At 30.3% G+C, this 22,941-nt stretch overlaps 3 protein-coding genes across 16 annotated transcripts in view; 2 read left to right on the top strand and 1 right to left on the bottom strand.

Annotated features, from left to right (window-relative positions):
* LOC122519827 (forkhead box protein P1-like) overlaps positions 1-12,877 on the top strand; it is a 267,674-nt gene extending 254,797 nt beyond the window's left edge. For 8 of the 14 annotated variants that reach the window (XM_043639563.1, XM_043639567.1, XM_043639573.1 and 5 more), the window contains 6 exons: positions 167-243; positions 640-741; positions 7,219-7,394; positions 10,950-11,025; positions 11,606-11,718; positions 12,460-12,877. In XM_043639563.1, the coding sequence (XP_043495498.1) occupies positions 167-243; positions 640-741; positions 7,219-7,394; positions 10,950-11,025; positions 11,606-11,718; positions 12,460-12,709 (794 nt within the window). In that variant the 3' untranslated portion in view covers positions 12,710-12,877. Of the gene's footprint in view, positions 1-166; positions 244-639; positions 742-3,873; positions 4,005-7,218; positions 7,395-10,949; positions 11,026-11,605; positions 11,719-12,459 lie in introns of all 14 variants that reach the window. The other 6 variants (XM_043639568.1, XM_043639572.1, XM_043639571.1 and 3 more) reach the window with 3 other exon arrangements.
* Positions 12,878-19,049: 6,172 nt separating this feature from the next.
* LOC122519756 lies at positions 19,050-20,761 on the top strand. Its single transcript, XM_043639432.1, has 5 exons — positions 19,050-19,325; positions 19,540-19,725; positions 19,826-20,085; positions 20,198-20,326; positions 20,393-20,761. The coding sequence occupies exons 1-4, from the start codon at positions 19,232-19,234 to the stop codon at positions 20,279-20,281; spliced, it is 624 nt and encodes a 207-aa protein (XP_043495367.1). The 5' UTR covers positions 19,050-19,231; the 3' UTR covers positions 20,282-20,326; positions 20,393-20,761.
* Positions 20,762-20,765: 4 nt separating this feature from the next.
* LOC122519755 (putative nuclease HARBI1) lies at positions 20,766-22,336 on the bottom strand. Its single transcript, XM_043639431.1, has 4 exons — positions 22,248-22,336; positions 22,026-22,166; positions 21,668-21,935; positions 20,766-21,583 (listed from the first exon to the last, which is right to left on the bottom strand). The coding sequence occupies exons 2-4, from the start codon at positions 22,064-22,066 to the stop codon at positions 21,080-21,082; spliced, it is 813 nt and encodes a 270-aa protein (XP_043495366.1). The 5' UTR covers positions 22,067-22,166; positions 22,248-22,336; the 3' UTR covers positions 20,766-21,079.
* Between the last annotated feature and the right edge of the window lie 605 nt (positions 22,337-22,941).

Consider the following 22,941-nt stretch of genomic DNA (forward strand, 5'->3'; position numbering starts at 1 on the left):
TTCACGCACACACATATATTTCAATTTTCTTATCCCTGTGTCCATTTACATACACACCCACGTACATACATACATACATACATACATTTATACATACATATATATATATATATAATCGGTCGATCGAATTATACCTTCAGAATTAAATCTTGATTCTGAATTTCAGAAATTCAACGAAATAGGGAATTCTACAAAAATGCCGATGTCAGACCACCCTTCACGTACGCATCCTTAATTCGACAGGTGAGTTACTGCAATTAATTATTTGCCACGAATTATTTCTTCATTGATCTTTATAATAAAACCACCTTTTCACCTCTCGTTCCACCTTTCTTCTACTTCTCTATCGTAAACTTTTTTATGTGCATTTAAATCGCATTCAACTCGTCAGGATCTAAACGTTTACTAGCAATTTCACTGTAAAAAGTGTCACAATGATTAACGAGTGTCATTTTCGTGCTCAAATTTCTATCGGGGATAACAATGTCTTCCGTTTAATTCCCATCTAACCGTCTGAAAATGCGAGTACGTGAAAGGTAGATTCAATTATTATCTAATAAATTAGAATGGAATTAATATTAGAAAGTCAGTGAAAAATAATTGGATAATTTTCATACGAGTTCGTTTCTTTTGCTATAGTCCATCATCGAATCTCCAGATAAACAACTGACGCTCAACGAAATTTATAACTGGTTCCAAAACACATTCTGCTACTTCCGGCGAAATGCAGCAACGTGGAAGGTATATCTTATATTTTTCATAATACGTATAAATACGAAAAAGAGGTTATGGTCGAAATAATCTCGGTGGAGGAAACGTGTAAAGAAAAACAAAACACAAAAGAAAAGGAAACATGGCGAAAGATGAACGGAAAATACGAGATCGAGCCCCATCATCCACCAGAACGTATAACATGATTTGAAAACTTCTGTTGCAAGGGAACGTTTTTGTAGCGATCCAGCACAGGTGATGGATTTTGTCCAAGTATGAACTTGCATAAAATCTTTCTACGTTTTCTTATGCTTTTACGATGATATCAATATCGGTAAAGTATATATATTTACACATATATACATTATTTACCTGTACACACTAAATTGCAATTGCAATAGTTCAAGCTTTACGAAGTAGTTCATCGTACATGTGCTGATAATTATAACAATGGATTAACAATAAGTCAAAAAATGTTAAACATTTATTTTATGGTTTATTTTGTAATACAAATAATTAAAATAAATCATAAAATTGATTTTCCTTTTTTGTTTTTAATTTTTTAAATTTAATTCATTGTAAGTTACCAGCACACAATCGGTGTGTGTATTCGAGCATGTTAAAAAAGCAAAAACAGAAACAAGTTTTCATTTCATGATATCTCGATAATATATATTTACGTTTCATATTTATTATGTATATAACAAGGTATATTCGATATTAGAAAATAATAGGATTTCTCTTTACCCAAAGGAAAAAGGATTATTCGTCGTTGGATGCGCAGCGAATTAATTATTTTTGTACATTTTATACATAATGTCGATATATACTGTTGAATGCGCTATTGTTTTATTATTGAAAAAAAAAATGAAAGGAGCTTTAATCATTTATTTCGAATGTTTTTACGTTTTTATATATTTCAATCAACAGGTTAATTGCAAAGTGCCGAGTTGGACGCTCTAGTAATCATAACAGGTGGAATACGACTTTTTACTGGAATTCTGTATATTTGAATTTCGATATTAGCATTCTCTCACATTTTTCAACAAAGTTTAAGCCATGTAAATAAAAATTGCTCAGCTATTTTAAAAGATAAAAAAGAATGTATTAAACAGAATCGGTAGAAGAGAACGTAAAATATCCACCTGTTTTTTGGATAACTCGAATGTGCGCGCGTGCGCACTCATGCTTATCTGCGTGTAGGAGTGAGCGTGATACTAATCTCTCGACTTTTGCCATAACGCTTCGCGCCTTCGCATGGATTATGTGTATACGATGATTAAAGCCATAACAATTTTTTTGTTTTTTTATTAAATCAACAACAAAAAAGAAAACACCATAGATAAAAAATGCACTGACAATGCGGAATAAACTTTGACAAATTTTTTATAGTAATGCAACTCATAGGACAATTTAGCAACAACCTTCCAGACAAGAAGAATGCAGCAGCTCGTCGATAAATTGCAGATACGATTATAAACAGATACTGGCGGGGATGATCATTGCGATCGAAAAAGGCGAATCACGATGACAAAAATAATCTTCTTCTTCGACTTTTGTTCGGCCCTGCGGCATGAATGATTGTTGTCGTTGATTATCCTTATTATTATTATTATTATTATTATTATTATTATTATTATTATTATTATTATTATTATTATTATTATTATTATTTTCTTACACCTTCATTCCTTTTAGATTTAGATTATTAGCTGTGTATTTAAACGATCAAGGAATGCAGTATTTCTCTTCTCAACTAATTAACACCTTTTACTTTCGTTCGTATTTATAATTTTTTATTTTATTTTATTAGTCCCTCTCTGTCCACCAAACTATTACGCGAAGGCTAATTCTATTTTTTTTTTATTTTTTTTTTTATTTTTAAGTAAGTTTATTATTATAACGTTAATTTAATCATTTTCATCGTAACACCGTTCACATAATCGCTGCATCAAATATTAGCACTTTTCTCATTTCCGATCCATTTTTTTCACCTCGCTGATTAAATTTTTAAAATTAACAAACACGCGTACGGACAATCAGTATTTTTTTTTAATTATTATTATTAGTATTATTTATTATTTTTTATAAAACAGGGTTGTCACCAAAAGTAAAACCTACCCCTGTTAAGAGAATATTTATTAATAAGATTCTCTTAGGAAATGCTTTTACGCTTTCTAACATGCATGCCGCTACATATTTATACTTAAATGTATAAAATATATCTACAAATATACACAAACATGTACATGTATACCAGCGTTCGATAGTGCCAGAGAATTGTAGTAAATGTTCAGCTCAAATACAAAATCGACCTTCACGAGCTATTTTTATCCGTTCAATCCTTTTAAAATGCACGCGATAGTTTCGGTAGAACGGATGATTGTCATTTCAATTTTTCTATCTCACTACCTCTCTCCCTCTCTATTTTTAATTTTTTATTTCCTTGAATCCTTTATCATTATTATTATTATTATTCACGTAAGCTATCAAAGAGCGAGCAAGCTTATTGCGTTCGTTGCTGCTTTCGACGTCTATTTTATAACAAATATAATTTTACCACGAGAATACATCGATTATCTCATTTTAACAAATTAATATTACAAAAAAAGGAAAGAATAAATTAAAAATTTAATTATAATCAATTAAAAATATCTGCTTTTTTTTGAATAATTTGTTTCACCGAATTTCGTTTTATAAAAATATAATAAGCCAGATAAATGTAGAAGCATTACAGTTTTTACGATAAATAATTATACAATGCTCTATTATAATTAAATAAAACTGATAATTGATGATCTCGTCTTGTATCTCCGATATAAAAAAAAACTAAAACTCCCCACCCAAAAACGTGACAACCCTGTTTAACAATCATTTACACCGAAATTACGCGATCCGTTAAAATATTTTTTTCTTATCATTTTTACTTTTTCTCACTAGCTTTTTTATTGACGGGTATTTCTAATAGTCGTGCAATTTTTGAACGTCTTAATCTTAATCGTCCGATCAAAAATTTCGAAGAATCGTTTATTATCGAGCAAGCAAGCAAGCAACAACCCCTTTTTCTTTGTTCAAAAGCATCGACTCTATCGGATTCGTGATTGAGTTTGGCTTCGTTCGTTTTTTGCGTTGCTTATTTAGTCTGTGTATTATTTTGTATAGAACGCAGTGCGACACAACCTGTCTCTCCACAAATGTTTCATGCGAGTCGAAAACGTGAAAGGCGCTGTATGGACGGTGGACGAAGTGGAGTTTTACAAGAGACGTCCTCAACGCGCTTGCAGCACGACCGGGTACGTTACCCCCTCGCCAACCCTCTCACCATCCACTCTATATCTCTCTCTTTCTCTCTCTCACTTTCGCAAAATTATATAAATCGCGTTTTTTACTTCTCTTTTTTATACATTTAATATGTATATATATACCTAACCATATATATATATATATCTTTTTTTATCTATTTACTCTTATCTTACTCTTTGCCTTTCTCTCTCTCTATATCTCTCTCTCTCTTTCTTTCTCTCTCTCTCTCTCTATATATATCTATCTTTCTTTCTACCTTTCTGTCTCTCTTTTCCTATTTTCATTCACAATTTTACTAACAATATTTAATTCCTTTTTTCCATACATCGTCCTATTTACGATCCAATTACATATATATATTATCTATTACATGTTTTTCTATCTTTCTATATTTCTCTCTCTTTATCTTTCTCTCTATCTCTTTCTATCTATCTCTTTCGATCTATCTCTTTCTATATATACTTATATGTAAATATTTTTAAAAATATATTTACTCACTCTTTTATACTCGCTTTATATTTCTATACTCTCGTTACTACTATTATTATACATAACCACCCCCGAATTTATATAACTAAGAACCTTTTTTAATCTACCACCAACTTTTTTCTCAAACCTATTTTATATATCAATATTATTATATATTATATTATATTATATATATATATATATTTTTTTTAACATTTTTTACATTTTTTATATACTATATATATATATATATATATATATATATATATATATCTGTATTTATAGTGTTGTTCTATATATTCATATACTATATTTTCTATCTATCTATCTCTATCTCTCTCTTTATCTATCTCTATATATATTATATATATACTTCTATATATAGTTCTTAATGTCTGTTTTTAAATATTCGAGGTATACTACGATAGGTGCGTGCTCGCGCGCCTATTTCAAATCGCGCGCGCACACATCCCTCGTGTGTACGTATACGCACATACACGCACGCTCCTTCTATGCCTCTTATCTTTTATTTTCCTTTTTTGATTCCTTTTTCTTTTTACTTACATAAAGTAATTACGGCACTCTAAATCGTCTCTCGTAATATGTTTCTTTTTTATTTTTTATATATACATACACGCATTTATATATGTGTATATATATGTATATAATTAATCTTCATAATCTTCAAATCTGTGTGTTATATCTCTTACTTTCTTTTTTTGGTTTATTTTTCTTTCTTTCATTAACTATTTGCCTGCATGTCTATTTTTCACCATTTTACGTAAGGATTTTTATATACATAGAAAATATTTTTGACATGTATTCGATAAAACCTAGTAACAATTTTTACCCTTCACAGCTTATGTTCATATATGTCTTACTTTGTATTTTATTTTTTTTCTCTGTTAACAAACGAGATTCTGAGCTCGAAACGATCATCTCAAATTAATACACTTATATACATTTAACTGTAAAATTGAATATACGACTTTACTGATTTATTTTTCTTTCTCTCATCTCTTATTTTTTTCTTGTTTTTCTATCAATCGAATTATTTTAATCCTGTAATGTATGACGTAATAAAGTATCGCGTACAAATGATTTTAATTAGTTTTGCTTACTTTTTCTCTGTCTGTCTGTCTGTCTGTCTGTCTCTCTCTCTCTCTCTCTCTTAATCTTATTTTACATGTGTTATCGTAATTCGCGTGGTGAATGTTTTGTTTTAATTGCTCGAACAGATCCATGGTAGTTCAGAATATTAGCAAAATGGTGGGTGCGTGAATGTGCGCGCGAATGTACAAAAAATATTTATAAATCTAAAAAAAATAAAATTGAAAAAAGAAATGAAATATACAATATAAAATAAGGAGAAAATGTAGAGAAAACAAACAAACCAACAAAATATAAATGTCGATACGAGAGCAAACGAAGAAACAAATTTGATACCTTATAAAGGAGATACACAATAATCGATATGAGAAAAATCATAAATATTAATAGCAAAAGACTATATTAAAAAAACAATTAATAAATAAATAAAATTAATCGATTAAAATTAATCCAAAAAATGCTCTCGTACGATTCTCGTAGAAGATCGTGTGTGCTTCTTAATAAGCATGTAAGCTTTGCAGCAATTAACCGATCGAGAACGGTGGGACCGACTCGATTTCTGGGCCAAGTCTAAGTCTCGGAAGCCGGATCCCGGTTGTTGCCCGGAGAACAGAGTGAGAAACAACACTCGCACAGGTTTTTGTCAGGTAGTCAGAGGAAAACCGTATTTTATGTAATATATATTTACATATATATATACTAACGTTTTTCTTTTATATTTTTTTTTTTTGTCAAATCTCTTTACCACATCACGTCTCTCCCTGATTAAGTTCTCTCTCTTTCTCATGTTAATTTTTTTCTAATGTCGGTAAAAAAAGGTCGCGATTCGAAGGTTCACAGTGATAGGCACAGCACGCAAGTGGGCTTTTATTTTCGTTGTATGTGCGAATCACGTGACCGATGATGCACCTTTGTTCCGATGACCAATTGAAAACGATCCTAACCTCAAAGCCCTATTCTTTAGCGTTCAGGCCCAGCCTCACCCCATTCTGATCGAAACCCTGTTCACCACTACCACGAATGCGACGTCACCTCTGAACTCTTACGACTCTGCTAAGCAACTACCAAAGAGGGAGACGTTTGTACAGAAATTACTTTTAAAGTAGTTAGCGAGAGCGTAGTTTATTTTCTTCGCTCTTATCCTTCTTGTTCTAGCTGTGTTGTTGTTGTTGTTGTTGTTGTTGTTATTGTTATTGTTGTTGTCGTTGTTGTTGTTTTTCTTGTTCTTGTGGTTGTTGTTGTGGTTGCAGTTATCTGATTTTTTAATTTTTAATCTTATTGTTGTTCTTGTTGTTCTTGTTGTTGTTCTTTGCTCTCAGCGCGACTTTTTTCTAGGGGGAATTACGAGGACGCGGAAAAGCGAATGCGAAAACAATGCGCGCAACCGAAAATGTTAAAAACGAGAAACATTAAAATGAGAATTAATAATCACAATATAAGAATCAAAACAAAAATAAATAGAACAAAAATCCTACAGGAAATAAACAAATAAAACGAGATATTTAAGAATAGAAGGAATGCGAAACAGCAACGAAAAAAAACACACAAACAAACAAAAAAACCTTAGAAACCTTGTCTTTTACTCTCTTTTTCTCTATTTCTTGGTGGTCTTGTCTGTGTATACAGAACGCGATTCGCACCAATCTATCATTGCACAAGTGTTTTGTGCGCTATGAGGACGACTTCGGGTCATTCTGGATGGTGGACGACGCCGAGTTCGTAAAGCGGCGGCATCTGTCCCGCGGCCGCCCCAGGAAATATGACCAAAACCCATCATCCACTCCACCCCACCTCTCCGCACAGTAAGCACTACCACTTTTTAGAATTCTGCTGGCTGGCTGGCGCGACGTTCTGACCTTGACACACGGTACATTACGAACGTGCCGACCGGGACGATTTCGCTTGGTCGTTGTCTACAAAAAAAAAACAAATATTTACCAAAAAAAAAATATATTTTAGAAATCTGAAAAAAAAAGAAAATATGATCAATTAAGAACGTTAAACACAGATTTTCTAACCTGTTACCTTTAGTATTAAAGCATTGTATTACCGTTATCGTTGCTCCTGTTTATTGGAACTGAAATTGATACATTTGTTTATGTGTAAGTTTCAATTTTGTATCTCATATAAAAATTGTGATATTTTGTGTATGTATAATATTATTGGATAGTTAACATACTCGTTTACAAATTACGATCTTTGTCAAAATTTACTATCATGGTAACACCTGGAATTTATCATTATAATTAGATTATTGATGAACACAATAACAGTTGCAACGGAACAGAACCGTTCACTTAAGTCACATGGATTATTTATTACCGTTTAATTGGATATTACATAGCACATCATGTCTAAGCAATCATTATCTTATTGTTCTACAAATAATCTTTCAACAAAATTTTTATTTATCAAATGAAAGAAAGGCAACAGGAAGAAAGTCTGTCTATAATCCAACTCCCTAAAAAAAAAGAGTAAAAAAAAATGAATTCCGCATCATGCCTGCCTCAAATGCCCTTAGACTCCAAATCCTTAAAAAGAAATAAATCGAACCATAGTAAAATCCGTAATGCCTTGTTTGCGACCAGAGGTTCTTATTTTCTTCCTTAAAACTTATTTTTGTAATCTTTTATCAGCCAATATAAGAAAAAAGAATTTGCAAGAACAAGTGTAAAGTAAAATATGGTAGAAATAAATTTTCAATTAATAAAAATTTGATTAGATAACCTCTGCTCGTGAGACAAGAAGACATCCCTCATAGCATATCTCCCCCTCTCTCTATATATATATAAATCTATAGAAATGTAGTACGAAAAGCTCTAGAGCACAGCTGATAAGAGCTTTAAAGACCTGCACGAACCCTGCAGGAGAGCCCAGCCACATGACGATTGGTCAGAACTGCAGGATAATAATAAATACCCGATGTTATTTTAGTGGTTGTTGCCCGCATGAATGATCCGAACGATCCTTAACGATATCGTTTACTCCGAATCTTTGATATTCCAACCTCCCTTTTAAAATATTCCTCCACCCCTCGTCGTTGCCATATTCCTTAACCTAACCTTTTACAACAATTCTCCCAATAACACACTCGCTTCGATATTTTACAGCGCTTTTGTCTAGTTGTCGGCTCTTATTAAAATAGCGTTTTGCGAAAACGAAAGCGTGCGTTCGTGTGAATGAGCGTGTTGATTTGTTATTTTCTTTTATTTTTTCTCTTCTTTCTCTCTCTCTCTCTCTCTCTCGCTCTCTCTGTCTATCTCTATATATATATATATCTTTCTCCTACTCTCCTTCTTTTATAAAAATTAATTATTTTTCTTCTACTTTTATATTCCCGTTTTTACTTTATTTTTAATCGAGTCGTTAAGCCCACCTTTTTGTGTTTTTTTTTCGAAACAATATATTATATAAAAGAAAAAAACTTATTTTTTTATTTTTATACTTCTAATATTTAAAGTATCATCCTAATGGCGATAGAGAAATCGTTCGAAACGAGACTACGCTCGAATTTATAATATTTTCATTTTCAATCTACATTCAATTTATTTTTGTCTTTACAAGGAGAGTTAAAAATTTATTATTCATTTTTCATTATAATATATGAGTTATAATATATGAATTATAATATTTATATCTTATTCGTTAAGATATTTATTGAATGTATCATTTGGTTATTCCTCATTGATTTCTATCATAAAATATATCCTATGTTAAAGTACGAATGATATACTATTTGGTTCGATTGAAAATAATTGTTCTCGAAGAGCTCTAGCTAAGCGCATGCGTAAATTATTTATGTAAATCGTACGTCACTACTCTATAGTCACGGATGATACGGAATTCTCCATTCATCACTACAACTATCTATCTTCTAACATCAGGTACCTCAAACAAACAAAAAAGGCAAAGTAATAATTATCGTATTGTCGATAACATTCATAATTCTTATTCATATTACTATAAAATATAATAGTATTTTACTAACTTTTTATCAATCTATTTTTAATCTATTTCTATCTAACTCTAACTATTTATCTATTTATCTACATATCTACATTTAATCTTCTCTTTCTCTAATGCTTGCTTGCTATCCATCTCTCTCTCTCTCTCTTTCTCTCTCTTTTTTTGTATCTATCTTTCTATCTATCTTTCTATCTATGTATCTATCTATTCATCTATCTATCTATCTCTCTCCTAGTCTCTATAGTTCTTCCTATCTTCCATATCTCTCTATCTCTTTTTAATACAAATTCTCTCTCTGTCTGTCTGTCTCTCTCTCTCTCTCTTTTTCTCTTGATCATTATTCAGCGCTTTTTTCTAATTACTTTATAAATGGCTCGAAGATTCTATCTTTTTTCTACAATATTTTACTTCGCATGCCTTGAAATATTCAATTTTTCTCTCGCAAAAATATTAATACAATATGAAAAAATAAAAAGTATGTTCTATAAAGATTTTTTGGTAAATCGATTATTTATAAAGTTGTCAATTATTTGCGAGAGTAGCTTTGAGAGAAGATACTTTTTTTCGAATCGATAAAAGTATCTCTTTCGAAATTCATACACTCGACACTATTACTCGAATATCAAAAATATCTACAGTAAGACGGATGTTCTTGGAAAGGTAAGCTCCAGGTAATTCTGAAAGCCATTTATAAGTAAAGAAATTGTTTCACAAATATTCTCTGCAATAATACAAATCGTTTAAGTTTGATATTAATAAAAAAAAAATCAATAAAAAGAAAAATCTAATTAACGTATAACGAATAACGTGAAACGAGGGCGCTTTTTATTCTTCAACTTTTTGACATACTCTTATCTAATCTCACTCGAAATCTTCCTGACCGATTGGACCGAGTGGGGGTAAAAAGACAAACAAAAATAATAAGAAAGGGTAATAGGTAAGAGTTTTAAAACTCTTTTCTTTAATCTTTCTAATAAACAAAAAAATATCAATTACTATTACTACTACTTTTTTCTATTGTAAATAATATTATATATATGTGTACTTTTACTATAATTCTTTTTTCAATATTTATACTTTTTTCTATCTACTTTTCTATCTCTATTAAACTTTTCCTATTTCCATTTTCTCTCTTTTTCTATCTTACCTTTTTAATACATCTTACTATTTATAATCTCATAATATATAAACATACACACATATGCATACACTGATACAAAATTATTACATATTTTTATCTTCTAAACAGAATATCTCTTTAACACGTACACTTATACATAAAATACTATAAAATACTACTCACATACGTATACTTTTTTTCTTTTCAGGAAAAGACTATCGTTAAAACGATTTTATGAATTTCTAACGTATTTTTCTCTTTCGATATCTAGGGGCGTACCATCGAAAAGCCCAACGCTCACTCACAGTCCTACGATGTATGGTGATGCTCTAAATGCCAACCTCCAGGTAACTATCAACAATTAGGCTACTTTTCATCCTAATTTATACTCTCAACTAACAGTTTTCATCATCACTTTTCTTTTCATCCTCATCAAATAAAAGTATTTTAAAAAATATATTTTAAGGGCTAAAATAAAGATTACATTACCTGTTACTTCCTCGATTAAGTATAAAAATTTGTAAGTGTAATAGCACTGTAAAAAAAAAATAATGATTTTTTTATTTAAATTTTGATCACAAAATCAATTATACGAAGCATGCATGTCTGCACATAGAAATGAATAAACGACATTTGTGAAAATAAATTCTTATTTTAGGCAAGACATCTTTAGTGCTAACTAAACTGAAAACTTAAAGCATTGATTATTGCTTCTTGCAATTCCTCGTAACTTTTCGACAATCACGTTCATATATTTTATTATGTTCGTATGCTTGTAACTAAGCGCGCGCGCGCGTGTGTGTGTGGTGTGTGTGTATGTGTGTGTATGTGTTGAGTGAAAAGAATGAAACTATAAAAAAGAAAAAAAATGAAAAATCAACGAAAACAGAAAAGGCATCGATGACTAACCGTCTAATGCAATTTGAGTATTTCCAGGCTGCACTCGGGGAGTCTAATATGGGATTTTTAAATAACTCGATGTGTACGTCGACAGCAACGAGCCCGGATAAGGAGCACGTTTTATCACACAATGATCTAATGTAAGTTAACTCATCTTGATCATCTATTTTTATTTTTTAAGATTAAATATTAATGTGACAAACGTCCAAAATGTCTTCTCATATTTTTACGTTCATTCCCTCTAAAAAAAATGTCTAAATAATAAATTTTACTTAAATTAATATTTGATTATATTCTTATTCCATTAATAACATTACTAATATTACTATTAATATTTTTATATATCAATTTAATTATTTTAATTATAAATCTTATATAATTAATCGATAACGTCAGACAAATTTTGATATAAATCTAAATTGGAAGAAATATCTTTGAATTATTTAAAAATACATAAAAAAATATCAGAAAAAAGGAATGATTTAGAAAATAATGTTGGGGACGTTACCAAAATATGTGGCAACATTTTAGGAATTAAAATTTTTATAATAAAAATAAATTAATTATAATATTTCTAAGTTTTGCATATTTAAATATAATGTAACCGATGTCTTGAATTTAATTTCAACAATTAAACAAAAATTATTGAACTTCTTTAAGATCATTATCAAACATAGTATAATTAAAAAAAAATATTAAAATAACCAAACATTAATCAACTAATTAAATCACAGTTAATAAAAAAAAAATAAAACAAAAACACACAATTGATTCTTAAAATTGAGTCTATATATTTTCCTATCACCCAAACATACCATAAATATATCAAAATGATTTAATTAAAATAACGATGTTGTATTTAATTAAAAAAAAAAAAATAGGTCACCACTGGATGAACCAGGAGTGCATATAAAGCAGGAAGGTCAGAGCCCGGAGGGTGGTAAGCTAACGAGATTAATAAAACGTGAGTTGATGGATGCGCAAACGGAACAAGAAGCAGAAGATGATCAGGTGGACGAGAGAGAGTATCCGGAAAGTCATGAGCACGATTCGGGACAGGACGAGGATATTGCAGAGGACCTTTCGATGGCACCTGACATAATGAGCCCGGAGGATCAGATTGAGGCGTAGTATCATTCGACTCGAGCCCGATAGGAGGACGGTACCGTGTCAGGCTGTCTCGTTCGAGTTCGAGAACGAACGAGTTTTCGAAGGAGGTGGAAGAAAAGGGTAAAAATAGGAGGAGATGGAAAAGAAGCTGAAGAAAATGATCAACAACAAGAATTAGATGAAGAAAAAGAAGGGGAAAATGTAATAAAGGACGACAAATTTTTCGAATCGTTCGAAAAATCCGATAGTACGTTTCTACGACGACCAAGATGGAAGGAAATAAGAAGAAAGCTCAAAAGGACGAAGGAGGAGGTTGGTCCTTCGGAGGGTCGTTCACTCAGCTCTTCCTACGAAACCCCTCGAATCATCATATCCTAGTTGCATTATCTCAAATGTGGCTACACTTCGAGACGTAAGAAAGAGAGATGAAGATAACCGAACGAGATGAAGATGAAGAAGATGAAGCCGAAGAAGAAGATTAAGTGAAACGAAGAAGAAAATTAGAAAGAGAGAAAGAGAGAGAGAGAGAAAGCGAAATGCGTGGGAAAGTTAGGAGGAAGATAAAAAGAACGAAAAACAAAAAAAAAAAGAAAAGAAAAGAAACCAAGGCCACGCTGTGCTATCCATATCCTTACTCAAGCAATTGCGAACAACGATGTCACGTTTTTCATTTATCTCCCGTTGTATTTCCTTTACGAAGTCGCGGTTATCATCTATATATGATATATATATATATATATACATATTATCATCTATATGTATATATATAAGATATATATAATATATATATATATATATATACGTATACATATATATACAAAAAATAAGAAGAAAAAAATCTCTCTCATGTACATTATAATTAGGATTAAAGAAAAGAAACGAATGAAAGAAAGAAAGAAAGGTGAAAAGAATACGAGACGCAGAATTGAAGAATCGATTTTTACCGGTGGCTCCTTCTTTCTCTTCGATCTTTTCATTTTCTCTTTTCTTTTTCTTACCTATTATCTTTTAATTTTCTTTTTTTCTTTTTTTTTCAATATTTCGACTTTTTCAATTTTGTGTGCGCGTATTTTTCAAACTTTCTACGACGCACATTTATTATACATACGAATACGTACTATACTCTCCCCTCCTAAACGATTTCGTAACGATCGACGAACGATCGAAGGATTTCAAATATAAATCTAAATTAAACAAAATGAAATAAATTTTGAATAGATAGATAATCCTTGGATGATCGACGATCGAGATTAATCGTGAAATTTTTCTTATACAACTTTGTAGATAAATAATATGTTATGAGAATCTCGACAAAGGTACGTTGATGACGATGATACAACTCGGCCGATGTGATCGGTTGAAATTTTTGAAACTCGTATTAGTAGAAGATTAATCGCTAAGCGATTTAATTACATACGATGAACGATGATTTAGGGTGAAAAAATGAAGTTTTATTTTGCGTTCTATCTTGACAAAGCCAAAAAAAAGAATAACTTACTGTTATTTATTATTTGTTTTTCTTCTTTTTTTTTCACAAAATTTGCAACGGAAAAGTCTTTTCTACTTAAAAAAAAAAAAAAAAGAAAAAAGAAAATTACGCTAAAAGCGGGTGCGATAAAACTTTGATATTTCATCCTTGATCGTAGTCACGTTTAGAAATTTAGAAAATGATACTCGTAAGTAGTCGAAGAGTTTTTAAAAAAAATTGTAGATGAAGAGAGAGAACGAGCTACTTTGTAAGAAAAGAAAGAAAGAGAGGGAAAGAGAAAGAGAGAAACACGTGCGATTACTATACACACACACATACACTCACACATGCGTACACGTAAAAGAAAAAACACAGAAACACTCGAGCTCGATTGGAAGAAAGAATTAAAAAGAGAGACTAACGATTAGTATATCAATTGGGGGGAGGGGGGATTTAAGAATAAAAATGATAAAAATAAAATCTGCAGTCGATCGAGTACTCGAGCGTTTACCGGTGGTTTATTTAAAAACGACGACGACGAAGAAGCTCTATAAATAAATAAAATAATGGAACAAAAAAAGTATAATGAAACCTTTGAAAGGGGAAAGGAAATGAAAAGGGAAAAAAAATATAATACAAGTAACGATATACAATTCAAAGTACTGTGTATTTGCATATACATAATATTATATATATATAACGGCGTATACGTATCGGAATTAATCAATGAAAAAAATTAGATGTCGCTCCTCCGCCCAAACACCACTTACCCAACCACCCAATCCCCGTCCACTCCTAATCCTCCCTTTATTATCATAGAGGATATCGCAAGAAAAGAAGACAGAAGTGAAGGAAGGAAGAAAGAAAGAAAATAAATAAATAAATAATCCAAGAAAAATCGTGCTCGATTTACAACCAAGAAGAAAAGAAAAGGAAAAAAAAAAGAAGAAAAAAAAACGAAATAAATAAAGGAAATAAGAATCATTAAATAAAAAGAATTAATTAAACAAAAATAATATGAATGACATTAAAAACTCGTCATCTTCCGAGACGCTCGTCCGCGTCGAGAGAGTTTAACTATTTTTGTTTTTTTTTTTTAGGTATCGATTATAAAAGGATTACAAAAAAAACCGACCCTTTTCTATGTGTTTTTTTTGGGCTCAAATCGTTCCAATCCTCGTTTCGTTGTCGTATCGAAAATATTGAACACTCTCGAGGAATGTTAAATCGAGAACGGGCTCAACTTTTGTTTCGAAAGATCTCGCTTTTTCTTCGTATCGACTAAATCGTTTCATTTATTTTTTATCCAACGAATATTTTTTAGAACATATCGTGTCCGCCATATTTGCATTTATAGTTATCGCCATATTTATTCCCTCGTTCGTATTCTCGTAGAATTTTTTCTACGAATTAGAACTTATCTTTTTTCTATTTTTTATCTACGCTCGTGTCGTCAACGATCAACTATATTTTCTTATTTTTTTTTTTTTTTTAACTAGCCACGTAATTTATGTCAGAAAAATAATAGAAAAATAAAAAAAAGATGAAGAGAAGAAAGGGGTATGAGGACAGGCGTGTTTTCTTTCGTTGAAAATTCGAGCTTAAAAAAAGGGTCTGGTTTTTTATTTCTCGACGAGCTTTAAAAAGTACTGTGCCGTTTTGGGCTCGCTTTTACGATTAGTTGTTACGCTATTATTATTATTATTATTAATATCATTATTAATTATTATTATTATTATTATTATTGTTATTATTATTATTATCAATGTCATTATTAGTTTTTATTATTATCATTAATATCATTATTAGTTATTATTATTATTATTATTATTTTAATATTAATTTATAATTCAAGTATACTAGTAGTGTGTATAATGAATTTAAGGACTTGATATATATATATATATATTACATAGAAGACTCTCTTGTACATAGTTAAAATGATGAAGAAGAAAAAAAAGGTAAATGAAAAAAAACCTCTACAGTAAGAATAAGAAGAATAAAAACAAACACACACACACACACATACATCATCGAAGGCATTAGGGATTTGCGAATACACGTACACACGTACATTTGTGAATGAATTAGTTGAATCGATAACGTTCGTAATAATGATTAATTAATAATCTATCAACGTCACTCAAATCCAACTCCCTCACCTAAAATCCTCCTCCCCCTCCGCTCATCCGTCTTCTGCATTTAATTCCGATTCGAAATCTCGCATCTCGCGAATAAGAAGTAATAATAAATAAATAAGAATAAGAAAAATAATAAGATAGAAGAATAAGAAGAAGAAAAAAAAGAAGAGGATGAAGAAGTAGATGATTAAAATGGGAAAAAACACTGGAGAGGGGAAAGTACGAGGATAGGTGGGGGCCAAGAATAATGAAAGCGGTCCGACCCCCTATAATTTTTTTAATTCGTCTATTAGACGTACGCATCTCGCGACAAAGCGAGATTAATTAGGGTTTCGCATTATTCAAAGTGAAATATTAAAAATCGATATATCTGTGGTCTCTTTCGAGAGCAGTTCCCTTCTCTCTTCGCCCTTTTAAATCTCCTAGAACATTTGTTTCTGTTTATATCACTCCTCTCCCCTCCCACCAAACCACCCACCACTCCTCAATTCTTGTATTATAGCGTCGCGTCGATGTTACTCGCAGATATTATATATTATACATATTTAAAAAAAAAAACGTGTTTTCTGTTAAATTTGTTATATATATTTCGGATAAGAGACAACAATCTAGAACCAGCCACCACTATCCACCCCCTATCCCACGGACAATTAACCAACCCTTTTTCACCACCGAACCGTAAAGAAGTCTTTTTCGAGAAGGTTTTTTCATATGAACGAACGTATATATTCAAATTATTTTTCCCGGTGTAAAGTTGCAAAGAGATGTTCTCGTGGTTTGAATGATAATATATTATATAAGATTAAATATTAAAAGAAAAAAATAATAAAAATAGTTAACACAACGGGTATAATTATTTATTCAGGAAGTCGATCCGTTTGTTTCGTCAGATCGGTTCATTTTCGTTTTTCTTTTTCCTTTTTTATTTTTTCTTATTTTATTTTTCGTTTTCTTTTTATTTCATTATTTTTTCGGTTTCTAAAAACACTCGTCGTCATTTGCAGTTAGACGATAAACGACGAATTTTCCTCTTCATATCAAGTACGAGAGCACGTAGCAAGATCGTAGAATAAAGTCGATTAAAATGAAAATAACGCATGATTATTATATATGAAACGAAATGATCTATGACTATTTGAAAAAAAAAATAATCGATGACGATGTACCCTGCGCGTGACTACTGGCCTAATCGTAATCATTAATTAGAAATTACATATTCTAACCTTTTGTCTTTCTTTTATTTTTTGCGATGTTTCTTTTTTTTTATTAATTTTTATTAACAATTATGTGTTTCCTTTCCTTTTTAACGTATCAACTTTTATTTCAACATCCACGCGAATCTAAGAAATTATTTTACTTACTTAATTGAAATTGTTTAAAGATCATGAGTAAATAAATTGTGTAAAAAATTCAAATGAAATTATATTGATTGTATCGCGTGTAACAAGTAAAGTCATTTTGTTCGCTTTATGGTCATCTATTTTTATCCAAAGTGAAGTGGCAGTATTATATCTGATCCCGTTTATGCAAATGTTACGTTTAAATTTAGAATACCAAGAATGAGACATTATATTATCTTAATAACTTCAACCAATCGATGTAGAATTAAATGTAATATGTGCATACACAAGGATCAAAAAATATGTTTGATAAATATAATGGGAAAAAAATGTGGACGAAAAAAGCGAGCTCAACTACAATTCAAAAAAAGAAAGGAAAAAAAACAGAAATTTCCCTAATATCCGATCGAAACGAGAGATGAAAAATATTTACGGAGAAAAAAATATTTATGATTTAACGAGATGTAATTTTTAAGACCCTTTACCGTATGAGAATGAAAGATCAATTTACAACGTATATAGTATATTAAGTTGCCTTGTAAAAATGTACCGACTTCACCTAAGAAATTAAATGTGTTACTAAAAGAAATCACGCACGACTCTTTTCAAATAATTTTTTTTATTAATTATCCTTTTTTTTTAATTCGCAAAAGGCAACGCAGGATAGAGATACGATTTCAAAAAAAAATAAAAAAGAAAGATAATGTATTGTAAGTACCGAAAGATTATAATTTAAAACTATATAGTTTCTTTATATAAGACTGAAATTGTTTGTACATGCTTAATAATCATAGTTAGATGTATATGTACGAAAATTTATACATATAAAAAAGATAATGTATTTACAGGATATGCATATATATATAAATATAAACACACATACACACATACGCATACACCTACATAAACACACATCCATATATATATGCTTTAAATTACAGATAAACTTATATCACACTGTAAATAGAAAACTTACGAAACCCGCAATTTCTAAGTCCTAATAAATAGAATTAAGTCTTTGTCTCATAAAGTCATCTTTAAAGAATAAATTGATGAAAGAATGGCTCATAAACAATGAGAATTTTAATTAATAACACGGGTAGATTTTACCAATTTCCTAATTTGTTTCGTGCTCGTAAATAATATAACCTTTAATAGAACCTTTACTTTATCTTTACTTTCTAATTTATTATCTTTTATACATATTTTTTTAATTATTTTTTTTTTTTAAATATTCGATTGAATTTTAATTTCTATGTGGTGATAACTTTATTTATTAAATTTGTAAATATTATATTTGTCAAAAACAAATTTGTTTTATAAATTATTAACTGATGTAATTTATCTGTACATTAATTAATCGATAAAAAAAGAAAACTTAATTTTGGGTGCGTTCCACTAAGCGCTCACAACGATCAAAATGCTCCTTTAGTCGTTCCACATAACGACCGCGGTCGTTGTGGTCGCGGCGAAAACGTCACTCATGACGTCATTACTAACGCTCACGCGAAGCTCACGACGACCCATCTGAAAACGTGGGTCGTAGTGGGCGTTGAGAAAATTAGCGGTTTTTTCGAAACTGACAACAATAAAAATGGCGACCGTGAAACTGACATTATATAATGCGGAAAGAGATATTTTAGTAGATGTAAATGTTTCTGCAGCGGATGCTCAACGTGCCTCCACAGGTAAATATAATTATATGAAATAAGTTTAAAAAAATTAATTACAGCTTATAATCAATACAAATATATGCATTTTTCCTTGAGTACCAACAACATAACCTATTGTTATTAATGAAAACTAAGTTAGCCGACATTTAGAAATTTTTGATTTTTTTTATTGAAAAAATTATGACAAGTATTCAAAATTTCTTTCATGAAAATTTTATTTTTATTATAGATACAGTATTTGCGACGCAACTTTTGAACAAATGTTTAAATGAACAACTGCAAACATCAACGTCCGCTGATCTTGCTGATAACAACGTTCAATTAACTGATGAAAGCACTGATACTTTTATTGATGAAGAATTCCTCAGTACAGGGGATACTGCTTATTCCAACTTCGAAACTCAAGACAGTGAAGGTATTCATAAACAATTATCAGGCGTATAATTATCTTAATTATTATATATAGTATGTGACGGAGTTAATTAATTTTGTAATTGCATTTGTTCACATTTCAGCTTCTTTATACAGGTGGAGTACACCTTGTGTGTTGTTATTATTAGAGTCCTATAGGTCAATGGAAAAAGACTTTAATAGCGGAAAAATATCTCAAAAGAAAATTTGGGAAAAAGTTGCCGAAGAGTTAAAGGTAAAAGGACATAATGTGACTGGACCACAATGTTCTTCTAAGCTACGAAGCTTAAAAAAGTCTTACAAATCTATCAAAGATCATAATAGTAAATCGGGAAATGACAGAAGGACTTGGCAATTTTTTGACGTTTGTATAAATTCTATATTATTTTTCTTAACTTCAACATTAAGCGAATTTTTTATAATAATATAGACAATATTTTTCTAAAATAATCGTAATGTATCATAAATTTTTATAGATAATGGAAGAAATTTTTTCGATAAAAGCTTGGTGTGATCCAGTGGCCATTGCATCTTCTACAGGTCTATCAAAAAACAATTAGAAAGCAATGATAGTATGGGAGGATCTGATAGCGGATGTTCAATAAGTAAGTTAACTCCGTCTGAAAACTTTATTTCACTAAAGTATCGTAAAAAATGGAATTTAATTTCAGAATCAAAGAGAACACCAATTGCCACTTTACTAGGAAAGAGGCTCAAGCAAAAAGAACATGAACTACAAAAAAGTAAAAGACATAAAGAGCGAATGGAGATGGATGAAAAACTCCTCAACGTTTTAGAAAAGTTAGCTAATAAATAGTGAAATATTTAAGTATTATTTAAAAATTAGTTTTGATAGTTTCAAATTTTATAAAAATGTTTTAAACTTTAAATAGTGAAATATTTAAATATTCTTTAAAAATAAGTTTTAATAATTTTAAATTTTATAGAAAAAAGTGTTTAACTATTAAATTCTACGTACAAATTAGCTTATAATCTTTTTATAATAGTTTAGTATTTTTTTTAATAAACCAACAAGTGCATTTAATGTTTTTATAATTAATAAAGTTTAATTTTTAGGAATTTTGATTTTGTACAATTCTTGTAGTATATTACATGTGTGTGTTATTATATATGATCTAATAATATGTTTAATTTTTTTATTAGCTTGAGATTATAGTATTTACAAATAGTTTAGAAATTTCGAAATTTTCATATTCAGTGAAAGTATTTTTTTTCTTTGATAATTTTCAACTGCTAAATAAATTTACATTAGATTCCCATGATTCAAAGTGATAAGTAATTATTATCAAGACTGAAAACATAGTTAACAATTAATCATCATAATTATTTCAAAGAATTCACATAATAACATCTCTTTTCAAAATTCCTGCATTATGTCTAATTTCGCGTAAATTGTTACCAGTATTTTCGTTATTAGGGTCGGGTATAGTGATAACACTTATTTCATCTTCTCGTAAAGTACAAATATTATGAATTACGCAACACGCAACGATATACTCTGCCATTAAATCTACTCTAGTCATTGGGAGACAATGTAATAAGCTCCTCATTCGTTCTTTCAATAATCCGATGCATCTTTCAACAGTAACCCGAGCAGCTGATTGACGATAATTGTATTTTTTCTGTTTCTCACTTAAATGTCCATTATCTCGATAAGGAATGAGTAAGTGCTGATGTATTTCATATGCAGAATCGCCCAGAATATGACTGTCTTCAGGGAATGCATCATCATCGTTCAAGTAATCTGCAACTTCTGACAAACGAAAAACTCGTTGATCATGAACAGACCCTGGATTTCCAGCATAACAATGGGTTATCAGAGCTTTGTGATCACATACCAACTACAAAAAAAATTTAACTCTTTGAAAATCTATTTTAATTATATACCAAAATTAATATACTTAAATATAACAGTTATTAAATACTTGTAGCTGAATAGAATGGAATCCTTTCCGATTGATATAATCTACTGGATTCTGTTTGGGCGCATTTATACGAATGTGAGTTCCATCGATGGCTCCTATTGTTTTAGGAAAACCACTTGCTCTCTCAAATCCGCGCATTACTTCAATAGCATGATCCCCCGTAGGCCATTGTATAAATCTTGAGGCTCTTTTAAATAAAGCATGACAAACTCGACGTACAGCCCTTACGGCAGTAGCTCGTCCTACGTTAAATCTGTCACAGACGGACCTACCATAAAATTAAAAAGCAAAAGTTTAATCACATACTTCTGAACTGTGCTACATTCGACAAAATAGTTTATTTCTAAAATTATGAGACCTGTAAGAATCTGTTGTAGCCATTTTCCAAAGGGCTATCATCAATTGATGATGGGAAGGAATCGTAGGACATCCAGAAACATGCCGAACTAAATCTTCTTGTATTAATTCATGTAAATAATTAAATGTATTTCTTGAAAGTCTAGAAAAAATAACAAAGATTTACATAAGATAAATTTCCATAATCTACAATGTTATAGGTATGCGATAGATAATCATTTACCTGAAATGACTTTTGAATTCATCATCTGAGTAACGATAAACAACGTTTTCGTAATCAATAATAACCACCAGAACTAAGAAACATGAAAATATACATTTAATTGCTGGCTAGAAGCTAATTCGAAATCCATATGTTTCAAAATTTTTTATTAATTATTTAATTAGTTACTGATAATTGAAAATTTGAAAATTTTTTTTGTTATTTCTCAGGAAAGCAATGTAGTTGGCCACAGCAGAAAAAAATGAATAAGTGCACTAATTTGCTAATAAAATGTTTATTTAAAATACATAACTTTTAACTTTATTAATTAATTATTTAATTAGTTATTAATAATTAAAAATCAAAAAACGTCATGAAGAGGTTATATGTTATGCGCATACGCAACCACAAATTCAAGGTGCAAGCGCACTTTGAAAAAAAATAAAAGTAAAGTTGGTAAACCTGCAGGGGATATATTTGAAGTTGATTTCCAAAGGAACAACCACGGAGACTATATAAGGAACACGAACTCCATGTATACAAATCGGATATAAAAATAAGAGAGCGCCCGTGTTCTATTTCGTTTTTATATCAGAACATACCCATCATATAGGTTAAAAGAAGTGTTCCTTTTTTTAAATAAACATACTTATATGACTTCAAAAATATAGTTTTTAATTCTGTCTTAAAAAATAACTAAGAAAAGCTGTCATAC

The sequence above is a fragment of the Polistes fuscatus genome, unplaced genomic scaffold (genome assembly GCF_010416935.1).
Source record: "Polistes fuscatus isolate 324 unplaced genomic scaffold, CU_Pfus_HIC Scaffold3, whole genome shotgun sequence".
Classification (NCBI taxonomy): Eukaryota; Metazoa; Arthropoda; class Insecta; order Hymenoptera; family Vespidae; genus Polistes; species Polistes fuscatus.